At 37.9% G+C, this 12,611-nt stretch overlaps 1 protein-coding gene across 3 annotated transcripts in view; it reads left to right on the top strand.

The window, feature by feature from the left end:
* The window catches only part of SEMA5A (semaphorin 5A), a 419,645-nt gene that overhangs the window by 131,022 nt on the left and 276,012 nt on the right, over nucleotides 1–12,611 (top strand). Inside the window, exons 2-3 of one of the 3 annotated variants that reach the window (XM_088054546.1) lie at nucleotides 299–395; nucleotides 12,210–12,393. In XM_088054546.1, the coding sequence (XP_087910672.1) occupies nucleotides 378–395; nucleotides 12,210–12,393 (202 nt within the window). In that variant the 5' untranslated portion in view covers nucleotides 299–377. Of the gene's footprint in view, nucleotides 1–298; nucleotides 396–12,209; nucleotides 12,394–12,611 lie in introns of those variants that run through there. The other 2 variants (XM_088054549.1, XM_088054542.1) reach the window with 2 other exon arrangements.

Genomic DNA, 12,611 nt, shown 5'->3' with positions numbered 1-12,611 from the left:
GGCAAAATTTTATAGTACAGATTTTTCTCAAATTCATGTCTCATGGATTTTGATAATTCTGCAGCAAGTATTCCTCTTCTGATTCTCATCCCAAGCTGCCAGGTACTTTAAAGAATGATTTTTTTTTTCTGTCTCTTTCCATTTGGTACTTTTTCACACTGTGTAGTTAAAGTGCCTTACATTTCTAATTTATTGACTTGAGAGACATATTTAATGTCTGCAATAAATGTCTGAGAATTGCTGATGAGCTCTCTCCTCAATACCTATTATCTCTCTTCTGTGTTTCCTTAACTCCTAGGAGCCTCCAAGGTAGACCCAGAACCCCACTTCGGCTCTGCACTGAACACTGAACAGAGGCAGTATGTGATTATAGAGGGATGGTGACTAAAAGCTGGGTAAGAGAGTGTATTTTGCTCAGTCAGTAGGTGATGATGTCATGGAGAGATTGTAAGATGTCTGGAAACAGACTATCACATCTTGTCATGTGACTTTGTGAACCCTTACAGTTCTTCTGCCTTTCTCTTTTCCCTAAGCTAAGGATATTCAACAAATGGAAATGGGAGGAATGAAAGAAAAGGAACCTGCAATTCTTTTCTCTTCTTACCTCTCTTAAATTATGCTCAACTTCAAAAAGGGAAACTATGTAAAAAGGGAATGTTTGTTTAAAGTGACACTGAAAGGGTAACTGTAGGAGTAACATGTTTGTAGATGACTATTTCAGGATGCTGTTTGGAGGCTCCACACAAATGCTTACCATCAGTCTAAAAATGTCTTAGGAAAAGGAAACCTGTATAGCTAAATGACAAGGCAGACAAGACTATTAAAAAGCAAGAGGACATCTTAAAAACAGCTGTGTCTGTGTTCAAAGAAGGAAATAAGACCAAAACATTCCCCTATCAGGCTACACAGAAAGTTAATAAATCTTTTTTTTCGACTACACCAAGAGCAGGAGGCCAGCTGAAGACTCTGTGTAGCCTGTGTATAATGATACTATGACAGGAACAATCCAAGATAAAGCCCTGGCAGAAAACTGAGTAATGCTTGTGGGTATGTGTTCACCACTGAAAAGTGTGGGGTGGTTCCTGTTTTGGAAACTTTCTAATGGGAGTCTTAGGAAATTGCCTTTCTGGGGAACAAATTTCCTATTCTCAATTTAACAGTCCAGATGTAGTTTACCCAGTGGTTTTAGGAATGGTAGTGTGAAATAGACTAGCTGCTGACTGTGGCATGCAGCCCCATGCTTTTAAGTGTCTCACCAGTTGAGTACATGAAGATGTCTAATTTCATACCATATTTCAGAAAGCATTCATGTGGACTCAGGGAGTCTAAAACCTAGTGGGCCTCTTTTTTCAACTGAGTGGATTAACAAAAAAATTAGATTAGTATCTCTGTTTTAGAAAGAACTTTGAGTATTACAGTGGAGATTCTGAGAAAGGCTTGATTTCTGTGAATAAAAGCCTGATTAAGAGGATGTTTAAGACTTCGTGAACTGGTTAATATTAGCCTTCAACTGTTTGAAGGACGTTTACAAAGATGATGGAGCCAATGTTCCTAGTTGTGGCAAGCCAATAGCAGGAGGTTAATGCACACAGATTGCAAATGGAAATGTTCTGACTGGACATTGTAGGTAAATCTTTTTCTGTAGGAGTGCATTACAGCACTGAATAAAACATGGGTTTGTGGTGGAGGTGGCACCTCTCCAGTGGAGCTCTCAAGCCTTAGTTGGACAGTGCTATGGCTGACCTCATCTTCTGTGGCCTTTAACGGCTAGCCAGACTGTCTGACTGGAAGACTCACAGAGATCTTATGCAGCCAGCATTTTTGTGATTTGAAGTCAAATCACAAAAATGGCCTGTGATCTTTAAAGGAGACAAATGGCATGGAGGTGAAAGACATCATTTGATGTATTGTTCTACTTAAACTATGAAAATTTATTTCATATTCAAAGTTCTCTTGAAGAATTTTTAAAGGAACTAAACAGGTGCAAGTTAAGGAGGAGGACTGCCAACTGTGTAAATAATTGTTTAAATGGTAGGGAAAAAGCTTCAGGAGAAAAGTGCATTGGAAATCACCAGTGAATTTCCATAGATATCTCTGTGAGTGCCTCAGGGGAATTTTTATATTCATAAGTGACTTGGGACAAATGTGTGGTGACAAGGTTTGTTTCTGAAACTAAGTTTTTCAGGACAAAAGAAGGTAAACAAAATGGGGGAAGACTGAAACAAATGCAAAAGAACCTTGTAAAATCAAGTGGCCATTAAAATGGTGAAAGAAATTCAGGATCAGTAATGTTAAAGTATTTTGAGTTAGCTTGAGGTCTTGGGACTATAAGCAGGCATTTATTGAAAAAATCAAGCCTATACTTTAGTAGCAATCAGGAAGCAAACTTGTATCAGGAATTGCTCTGAAAGGAGAGAAATCAAAATATTAGAGCAATTTCTAAATCTGTGAAGCGTCTGTGTCTTAAAGATGGTGTCCTGGTCTCCTCATCTCAGAGCAAATGGAGTAGAACAGGAAAAGTTTCAGAGAAGGGCAACAAAAATGAAGAAGAGCAGCAGGATGCAGAAGACATCCACGCAGCAGCATCCATACAAGAACAACTAACTAGATGAGAGTTTCCAGACTGGAGGAGAATGGCCAGATGCTAATACTAGGTGTTTATGAAATTATATGAGCTGTGAGGTATGTGGATGGGAAATGAATAGTCAGTGCCACCTAATTTTATATTAGAAGAGAGATGAAGTGAATCAGGCAGGGAACAGTTTTAAAGCTAGGAAAATATATGTTTTGTTTTGTTTTGTTTTTTTGCATAATGTGTAAGTCAATTCTGAAATTCCTTGCCTCAGCATGCCGTGTGTGCTGCATGGGTATAAAGAGCTTCTGAACAAATTTGGAAAAGGAGGTGGAAAAAAAAAGAAGAAAATTAAAATTAAAAAGAAAAAAAAAAATATAAAAAAAAAAAATAAAAAAAAAAGTTGCTAAGCAAGGTACTACCCCTGGGTAAGAAAGTTATTGAGCAGCAAATTCAGGAAAATATGAAGCGTTTTGAGTAGAGTGGAAGATCATTTTTTTATTTGGCTGCTCTAAACATCTATTCTTAGGTGCTTCTGAAGACAGAGTAGTAGGTCAGGCTGGATGTTTGTCTGAGTTGGTTTTGTCATTTCAGTTTGGCTAAACAGCCAGCCTCACCTACTGTAGTGGTTCTTTGATGCAATTTTATAAATAGTAAGGTTGCAGGCTGCAGTCCCAGAAGAGAATTCTGTTACTAACACTATTTTTAAAAATGTTAAGCTATTTTATTGCTTTGTAATTTAATGCTAATGCTATGCAATTTGTGGTCTCCCACTGAGCTTAGAGCCTTTTCCCTCATTGTGAGATAAATGCTTTTAGTCTTACTTTGGCACTTGATAAATTACAGTTAAATTTGTTTTAGTATGTTCAGTCTGTTTCTTTGAGAGATCAATTCTTAGTCCAGAAATCTCAGTTTTCTCTTTACCATGTTCCCTGTACAGTCTGTAGTGCATATTCAGGGAGCAAGAAATTGCCAGAACACCTTTTCTCAATTTGTGAGTTCTAATGACACCCATTTTGTAGAGACAGTAGACTTCAAGGGGAGAGAAAAGAAAGATAAAATGGCAAAAACTAAAGGAAGTACAAAGAAAATGAGAAAATACTGATAAATTTGGAGATACTTCTGTGCTTGTGAATTAGTTTAAGAAGCAAAGTGTTGGAGTTATATTGTCGTGATCAAAGGCGAAAGGCCAAAAGTGACAGCATTTCATAATGATAGCCATATAAATGGCTGGAACAGATAAGGTTACTGAAAGGAAGATGGTCATAGGAGAAGATTAGGAGAAAATAGGTAAATTGATCTAAAGAATTTAATGAAAATATGTAAACAAGGTTGAGGATCTACTCAATAAAGTTCTGAAGAACTAACAGAATTTTAGGAGCTTAGATTGGAGCAGATATTGGGGATGAAAGCAACAATGTGTTTGGTTTTCCATCAGTGGTTTATAGATGTGAGATGGATGGATGGATGGATGGATGGATGGATGGATGGATGGATGCAAGTATTAAAGAGTATTCCAACTTCCTGTACCAGTATGTATACTTCCTCTGGGAAGTTTTACAAGGGGGCTTGAAATCAAAAAAGTTCTGAAGGGGAAATTTTAATTTTTTTTCTTTAGGTCAGAGAGGTTAGTTGCTTTTGTCAAAAATTAATTTTATTAAAACAGTAGCAAAAATGAATCTAAAGAAGCTGAAATGGAGACTGAGAATTTCTAAGTAACATGGCCAAGACTTGCAAAGACAAAAAATGATATGAAAATTTCAAATAGTGATGTGCAGTCCTGAGGAAAGAGTATTTTCCTTGCAGAAAGAGGGGATGCGAGGGTGTGGTTTTAGATAAATGGATGGGAATTACAGAATAAGAGCAGTTAAAAGGGAAAGAATAATAATTATATAAGTAATTTCCAATTTAAAGTAATGTATAGGTCAGTCATTTCTCCACCCACCTAATTCTTTGACTTCATCCATTTATGAAGAAAAGATCTTCCTGGGCTTCTGACTCTTCTGGTGTCTTCTTTATGGTACTGTGTATGTAGTGATGAGGGTTTCTCTTTGTGCAGAACCTGTGGAATTTTAACAAATGAAACATAACAATGAAAAGTTCAGTAATAGTTCTTTGTTACAGGGAACCTGCATTGCTTCAAAGCAGCAATAGCAATTTCAGAGTTCAAGGAACTTCATTCTCTTTCAGAAACTTTGTGCCTGGTGTGTAACATAACTGCAGACCACTGAGCTGCAAACAGGTTTGTATTGAAGTGATAAATTGTGCTGTGCTTGAATCTGCATATGAGGTGAAGAAGGATCAGGGAGGGATGGATGAGGTCATTGTGCCTAATGGAAGACTCCCTGTGTCTTGCTACAGAGACTGAGACTGTTCCCATTAAAGCCAGTTAAATGTCTGAGATTAATAGCATTTAGAAGGAGGGTTTTAACACCTGGTATGAAACTAAACGGTCTTTGATTTATAATTTTAATCTCTCTGTTTTTGTCTTATGCTTATAATTCTAGTTAACGCTAAGGTTCAGCTTCCCCCACTGGCTCAACTGCCCTCCCTAAGGCCACACTCCTTGCAATAGAGATGCTACCTTTATTCCAGATATCTCTCATTTGTTTAAAGACTCATGGGATGCTTTCTCTTGTTGTGATGACTGAAGATGCCAGAAGAACATGTAGAAAAGGCTGTTTTAAGACCTTTTGACTCTGTTGATCCAAGTTTGGTGCTTTAAAACACTAACCCCTTCACAGCACCACCAACAAAACCAACAAACCCCAAATCCCTCTCTCAGTGTTCTTGTTACAGTCCACCTTCCCCCCCTCAAGATACAGTTATACACGATCTCTCATTCACACATGCATTCTCATTCCTTTAATAGACTTTCCACACTCACTTTCACTCACACCAAGACAATACAATAATAAGGTACATTCAATGTTGTTGGCCAATCCCCCAGATTTTCTTGGGTACTGTATCCCACACTTCCCGTGGTTTGCACCCTCAACCTGGCAATATTCCCGGGGATTTATTATTTTTTATCCCCTTTTTGTCCCGTCTCCTAGTACACTGAACTTAGGAGAACTCCCGACTCCTTCCTTTCCAGGGGTCCAACCCCTCCCTGAGACCCCAGTCCCAGTAACCCCGGGGGGATTCTTTCACTCCTTTTTCATTCGCTTCGTCCAATTCCCAGCCTATTTTCTCACGAAAGATAGGAACCTCGGTAGTATGGACTCCGCTCTTGCTCCGCAGGTCTGGGGTAACCAGCTTGCGTCTCATTCACACACATTCATCCCCCCGTTTCCACCCCACTGATCAGTACTTACCAATTCCTGTTCAGGTCCTGAAAGATTATGGGGTTTTGAAGGAGCGCTTTATTTCTTTGATTTTTTTTTTTATTTTTCTTTGCTTTACTTGTCTCTCTCTTGTCCTTCGGGTGTTGCCCTGCTACCACCGATGACACCAGAAGAGCCAAAGCGGATTACCAAAGCTGGCAGGGAGGCGCCTTCCCCCGCCTGGAATCTCCTGGTTTCCCCGGGGCGAGGTGCTTCATCCGAGACGAGCTCCCAATTTCTGTGAAAAACGAAGTTCACTCCTGTAAATTTTAAAAAGTTTAATAAAGACAATAAGAGACATAAAATAAAGCAAAGAGTTAAAATGGCCGGGTGCCCTGGCGCGCTGCCAAGAGCACACCTGGTATCTCAGGGATACCCCTTTTATCCCATCCTTGCTGTGAGGGGTTAATGCATATTCAAGCATGTCCCCTCCCTGGTTCCGCCTTCTTGGATCATGCTCCTGCACAGTCTCAGTTTCTGCTGGTCATCATAATTTTTTTGCTGGTCATCATTATTCTTGCTGGTCAGCATTCTTTTGGAGTCTGGTTTCCTTTTTTCTGCAGATGGTCACTTGTTGATAAGGGTCTGGGCCCCTCATCCTTCTTCTGAGGGCAGCTGAGCTTATCTTTCCCCCCTGCCCACGTCCTGGTACCTGTTTTTTTGATAACAGTTTGCTCTCCCTTTCCTGCTGCTGATAACAGCCTGTTTTCCACAGCTTGATCCTCCCATTGTCTTGCCTTGTCCGGATGAAACATATCTTTATTATTCAGAATTCCTATCTAAGCCTATAACTTACTAAGAGAGAAAAGAATATAGTGAATATATATATAATATATATTTATCAGAATAATTGTGAAAAGCCAATATTTACAACATGAATTCACAACAGTTTCATTAGTTAAATATTTTTTTTTCCAGGTCTGTGCTAGTGCATCTGGAGTAGTTACTTCACATGAGCAATTTTTTTCCAAATCTTTACTGTTTTGCAAAGATGTGGAGCAAAGTCCCCCTGAAACTGGAATGAGTCTCCTGCAACAAATTATATGAGCAGCATCTGCAAGAGCAAACACTGCATGTAAAGAAACCCCAGACCTGCTCGTGAATGCCTGTACCCAGAACCAGTCCTGAAATTGGCAACTTTTAAACGTGCTAAACCCTGCTGTATATATACACTTATATTGATATAAGCTCACTTCATCTTTCACTAAAAATATGGTTTTAAACTTATAAATAGACTATAGAACTTATAGAATCAGCTAAGATAATTATTTGAAAGCATCTTTGCTTTGTACCAACTGCAGCTAATGTGGCAGCTTTTGCATACAGTACTTTATTTTGATTGAACAAAGAAAATGTAGTTTATAATTCAAAGGTGAATTGTTATTCCAACACGGTGTACTTTAACTGATCTAGAAATACTGACATCCTGATTATTTGACTTTAAATATATGACTTCAGTGCCTGGAGGGAATAGTCTCTAAATGAATCTGCCTGGACCTAGGAATAGCAGTTACCTGCCTTGCTTATCTGTGCACGCTTTTTAGCAATAGGTGTCTTTTTTGGTTCAGCTGAAACAGAAAATCTTGAATTGCTGGGGTTTTTTCTTCATCAAATACTGTTGTTGGAGAAACCAAAGGCTACATTTGTAAAGTATGCCTTTGCCTAATGTGCCTCATTTATATTTATGTTTCTTCTAGGCAAGGTGGATCAAAGCAAAGGGAATGAGGGATAGAGTAAGGGCACAAGACCCTTAACATACAAGAATAAAAAATATATTGCAATAAATTGCATCTTATAGTGCTGCTTATTCTGCTTTCTTTTTCATTCTGCATCTTCAGATTGTTTTACAAACTTATAAAATGCAATTTGTTGAAAGTCTGAATAAAGGTCTCTTCTATAAAAGTTTTGCAAATAACAGGTGAATGTGCAGTCTCCTCAAATATTTAGCAATAGCTAGAAAGCTGATCAGTGTCAATATTTGCATATATTTTTTTGAAGAGTTTTGACCTGACCATCATTGTTGAGAGAGATTTACATATGGAAATTATATTGAAATCAAGGAAACCAGCTTAATCTTTACATGTTTAGGGTTCTCTTGGCTTTATCTTGTCTTGTGTTGCTTCAGGCTAGCTTGGCATGAAAGCTGCATTTTCAGTAGGGCGAAGGGGTGATTACAGGAAAGATTGCTTTGCCTGGTTCAAGCCTTCTGATTTGTTGCAGTGTTTCAGGTTTGTGTTGCATGCTTCCACTGGCTCACTCTTACAGCTGCTCTCTTGGGCAGCAATGGAACTTGTACGGCAGTCCTTACTCAAGGGTGTACAGAAGGGAGCAATCTAACCCATACAAGTTCTGTGGAAAAATATTCAGTTTTGAGATATTTTCTAAGGTGTCTGTTCATCATTTCATGCTGTGGGTATATGTTGGTGTATGTTTCTCTGTATTTTTTGCAGGGTTTGGGGATGTATGGGGTTTTTGGTTCTTGGATGAAGAGTTTTGTTTGATTGGTTTTCTTTGTTTTGTTTGTGGATCTTAAAAAACACATTTTTTATTTTTTTACTCTAGCAGTGTATTAGGTGCAGTCTCCAGACTCCTTTCTTCTTCCATGCATACAGTAGTGTAGTAAAAAGGATAAAAACTTAAAAACTTGTGATGAAGTCTCTATCTACTGCCTTGATTTACTGTTCTTTTGTCACTCAGGGCCTCTGAAGAGTCTTCTCTGAGTTGTTGCAAGTTAGCTTCTCCTCACAATTCCCTGCAATAATATATTTAAATTAATACATCCAAAATCATTAATAGACTAAAATTAATAAAATAGTGCAATACATATAAAGAGATAGAGGTCAAGGTAGAGAGAAACTGAGACTATAACTGTTTTTTTCTGAGATATATGTTCAGAAGTGTATTTCTTTGTTTCTCGTTTCTCCTTGTCTTTGAATATTCTAAATGAGAGTGTTTCCTGTCTCAGTTTTTGCTATGTGAGATGCATGCAGTGAGAGAAAGAGTTCAGCTAGTAAGGAAAAAAGTCCTTGGCCCCAAAATTCTTCCACAGCATGGCTATAAAATGTAAACAACTGTGTCAGAAACCACCTATGGCATGTAAGTAGTGTGTCATGAAACAGGATGCTGTTTGGATTAAAAGGCCAGAGAAAGGTGGTGTTGTGAAGGAATCTTTGTTTCTGCTACTGAGTTCTGTTCACAGGGGACAGGTGGGAGAAATCGTCTTGATACCTGCAGGGTTGTCTTGGGTTGCAATGCAAGATGTAATCAAAAGTATGCATTCTATTACCATATATTAAAACCAGGTATGGCAGTGTTCTTCATCTCTTCAATGACCCATCTTCCCTCCAGGGGGATATCTTCTGTTAATGGGCCATTGAGTCTCACTGCATGACTGATAAAATTACATCATCCCATTGTGAGATGCTCCACCCAGGGGGAGGAGCCAAGCTTTCCTATCTAGATATAATCAGAGATTTAGAACACCACAGGTAGCCTTTCTTCACTGAGAAAGGAAGACTGGACCCCTCTGCACCACCACTGGACCGTCAGAGGAAAACTACACCCTTCTAAAGGATCATTGCTTCAACAGAACCACATCTGTAACTCCAAGAGGACTGCAGCCATCATTTAACTGGACTGCTACCAACACCCTGACAAACAAGGTGTCAGGTTGTATTCTGATTCTGACTCTATATTCTACTGTCACTATTTTTTTTTTTTGTATTACTGCATTTTTATTTTAATCTCCCTAGTTAAGGACTGTTATTCCTAGTCCCATATCTTTACCTGAGAGCCCCTTGATTTCAAGATTATAGTAATTCAGAGGGGGAGTTGGCTTACATTTTTCCATTTCAAGGGAAGTTTCTGTCTTCCTTGGCAGACACCTGTCCTTTCAAACCAAGACAAGGGTACAAGACATCAGGCCTATTAACATTTACATCTTAGTCATTACTAATACTACTATTAGTCCCATGAAATTAAGTATCCTTTTTGTAATGGAAACCAAGGCATACATACCCATATGTGTATTTAATATTTGGATGAAGAGTAGCGGTCTTTTTCTTTCTTTCTGGAGAAACAGGATTGTCTTTTTGCTGTGTTTGCTGAGTAGAGCTAGGGGTTTTTTGAAACTTGGCTGGGATTGGGAAAACCTGGTTACATAAAGACCATGGGCTTCATTTACAGACAGAGAGACTGAGAAAGCTTTGATTTCAGTGCAAGTGTTTCATTTTATTCTTGTTTAATTCCATTTCCATTATATTCACACATTTATGAGTATTTCTGAGACTTTCAAAATTAAAAGAAAGCTTTGGATTTTGTTTGAGCTTTTTTTGTTTTGTTTTTTTTCTGTTCTTGTTTTGTTTTTTGGTTTGTTTTTAATTTTGTTTCAAATGAGAAAATACCTAAGTCTTGGGATACTTGCTGCTACACTGTGAGCAGATAAAACCCAGTTTTTGAGACCTTCATGAAGGTATCAGACCTTCATTTTGCTTCCTAAATTCACAAACGTAATTTTACAGAAATGTGAATTAGAAGTAGCTGTTAGTAGTGTATTTGAATGATCTGTAAACTGTGAATAGAAACACTACAACCCACATAGACTACTTGAATTTGTGTAAGAATAGTGCATCATACATTTAAATATAAATCTTGCAGAAAATGGACTATTAAACATTGGATCAAGTGCTTTATGCACTACATGCATTAGTATTCAGAATTTCTATTAAAAGATACTGCCTGCTGTGAGCCACAAGCAATTTGTAGGGCCAGATTCATATTGGTGCATGATATCATAAAATACTTCTTAGGAAAGTAAGAATGTGATTCTAACTGCCTCGAAACTTCTTTTTTTTCAGTAAGTTAAGAAAATTTTGCAAAGAAGCTAAAATTGACTATTAAATTTACTTCTCAGAGGTATTATGTCTTTAATCTATTTATTTAGTTTAAATTAGTGAGGATTAGAAGTGTCCACATCTAAAGACACTTTAGGCAACTAAAGGCAGCAAAATAAGGTGGTAAGAGAAGAGCAGTTTGTCTTATGAAGGCTGGTGCTAGTAATGTTAGGGACCAATGTGTACTATCCATTCTGCCTTCTGAATGTAGCTTTTAGAACACACTGCTGTTATTGTGGAGTGTCTTCATTAACAGCCCTTTGTTTTATGCATCTAGGATGTTTATTTTATGCAAATAGAAAGTTTCCACCTTATTAAACAGCACAATACAGTTCAGTGAGATCAAACATCAAAATCACTGATTTTCTTTTCCTGAATTTCTCCATTAATTAGCAGAGTGACACTTCTGCCTTTATGGAGCTGTCTTAAATCTCTGGTCTTCCCCCATGATAGGCAATGATGTCTCATATCTGCGTGTTATCAGCATGCAAGCCTATGTAACTCACTAAAGCTGCTAGTGGTGAAAGTTTCTTTTGGGTTGTATGATTAAGTTGTTACTGCTTGGCACATTTTTAGTGATGAAACAAAAGGAACTGGGTTGGATCTAAAATCATATTGACACCATACATATTCTATTACTTATATAAAGGTCTGGTTATTGGATATTTCAAAAAATTGAGGAGTTGAACTTCAACTTTCTTTCTGATTCTGAATGAAAATCATTGCATTGCTGATTGGTATCTAAATTTTATTAGAAAGGGGTCTTCATCATTTGAGTCTGCAAGTCACAGCCTTGTCATCAGTCAGGAAATGGATCGGAACTAAGGCAATGTCAGAACCAGTGACCATCACTGCTGTAAAGCAGAAGTGTGTGTCAGAGCATTGGGGTGAATCATGTCCTACTCCTTTCTGTGCTGTACCATACAAACTCTACAGATCAGCAAAAAATACATGCTCTAGGACTTTTTTTCTCTCAAAGTAGTCATTGACATGAGGGAGCAATTCCTTTTCTACCTTGTACTTGCAAGAAGTCAAAGCACTCCTTCATCACTGAGGATATCAGGGCAAGAAACAGTGGATACAAATGAACAAGAAAGATAGATTTAAATATGTTTGCTTTAAGATGATAAAATAGAAAACTGCTGGAGAATATTATTTTCCCCACATATTACAAAATAAAAAAGAGGGACTAATGAATATCAGTATTTTAATCCTGATGGGTGATAGATCAATTTTCCTAAATTGGGTAACTGATGATAGGTACGTGAAGTAATTAGAGGAGCAGATGACAGCATGCTTTTGAGTAGTCAAATGCTACACAGAAAGAAAGCAATGTTGTTTTGTTTTAAACTTCAAGAACTGTCTAATTTTTTCTGTGGTTTGCTCTTGTTCTTAAATAAATTTCTTTGAATTCTCCAGGTGCTCTTCCTACATGAGTGCACGAAGAGTAGACCAGTAAAAGAAGTGACTCCTGTGGAGAACAGCATGACCACCATGAAAGGAAGTTTCTTTCTCACACTGCTCTTGGCAGGACTTGGGGGGTCAACAACAACAGAAGATACCCACTGCCACAGAGCTGAGCACCCAATTATTGCATACAAAGGTAAGGTGTAAATGCCAAAAATCTTTTCCAGAAATAGGCTAAGTATTGTGTTATCACTTCATGGAAACCTCTGCTTTTAATGTAGAATGGCATGGAAAAACACATTTCTTCAGTACTTCTATGTAAAAATCTGGGCTGTGTTCTGTGCAAATTTAATACATGCAGTCTTTCAAATTATGTTTGACCCAAGCCCAGAGTTTCTTGGCTAGCTCAGAGAT

This window comes from Pseudopodoces humilis, chromosome 1 (assembly GCF_049639895.1).
Source record: "Pseudopodoces humilis isolate 2021_Gansu_Grassland_sample_001 chromosome 1, ASM4963989v1, whole genome shotgun sequence".
NCBI classification, from domain to species: domain Eukaryota; kingdom Metazoa; phylum Chordata; class Aves; order Passeriformes; family Paridae; genus Pseudopodoces; species Pseudopodoces humilis.
The sequence above is the reverse complement of the archived record's forward strand: the minus strand, read 5'-3'. Positions and strand labels throughout refer to the sequence as shown.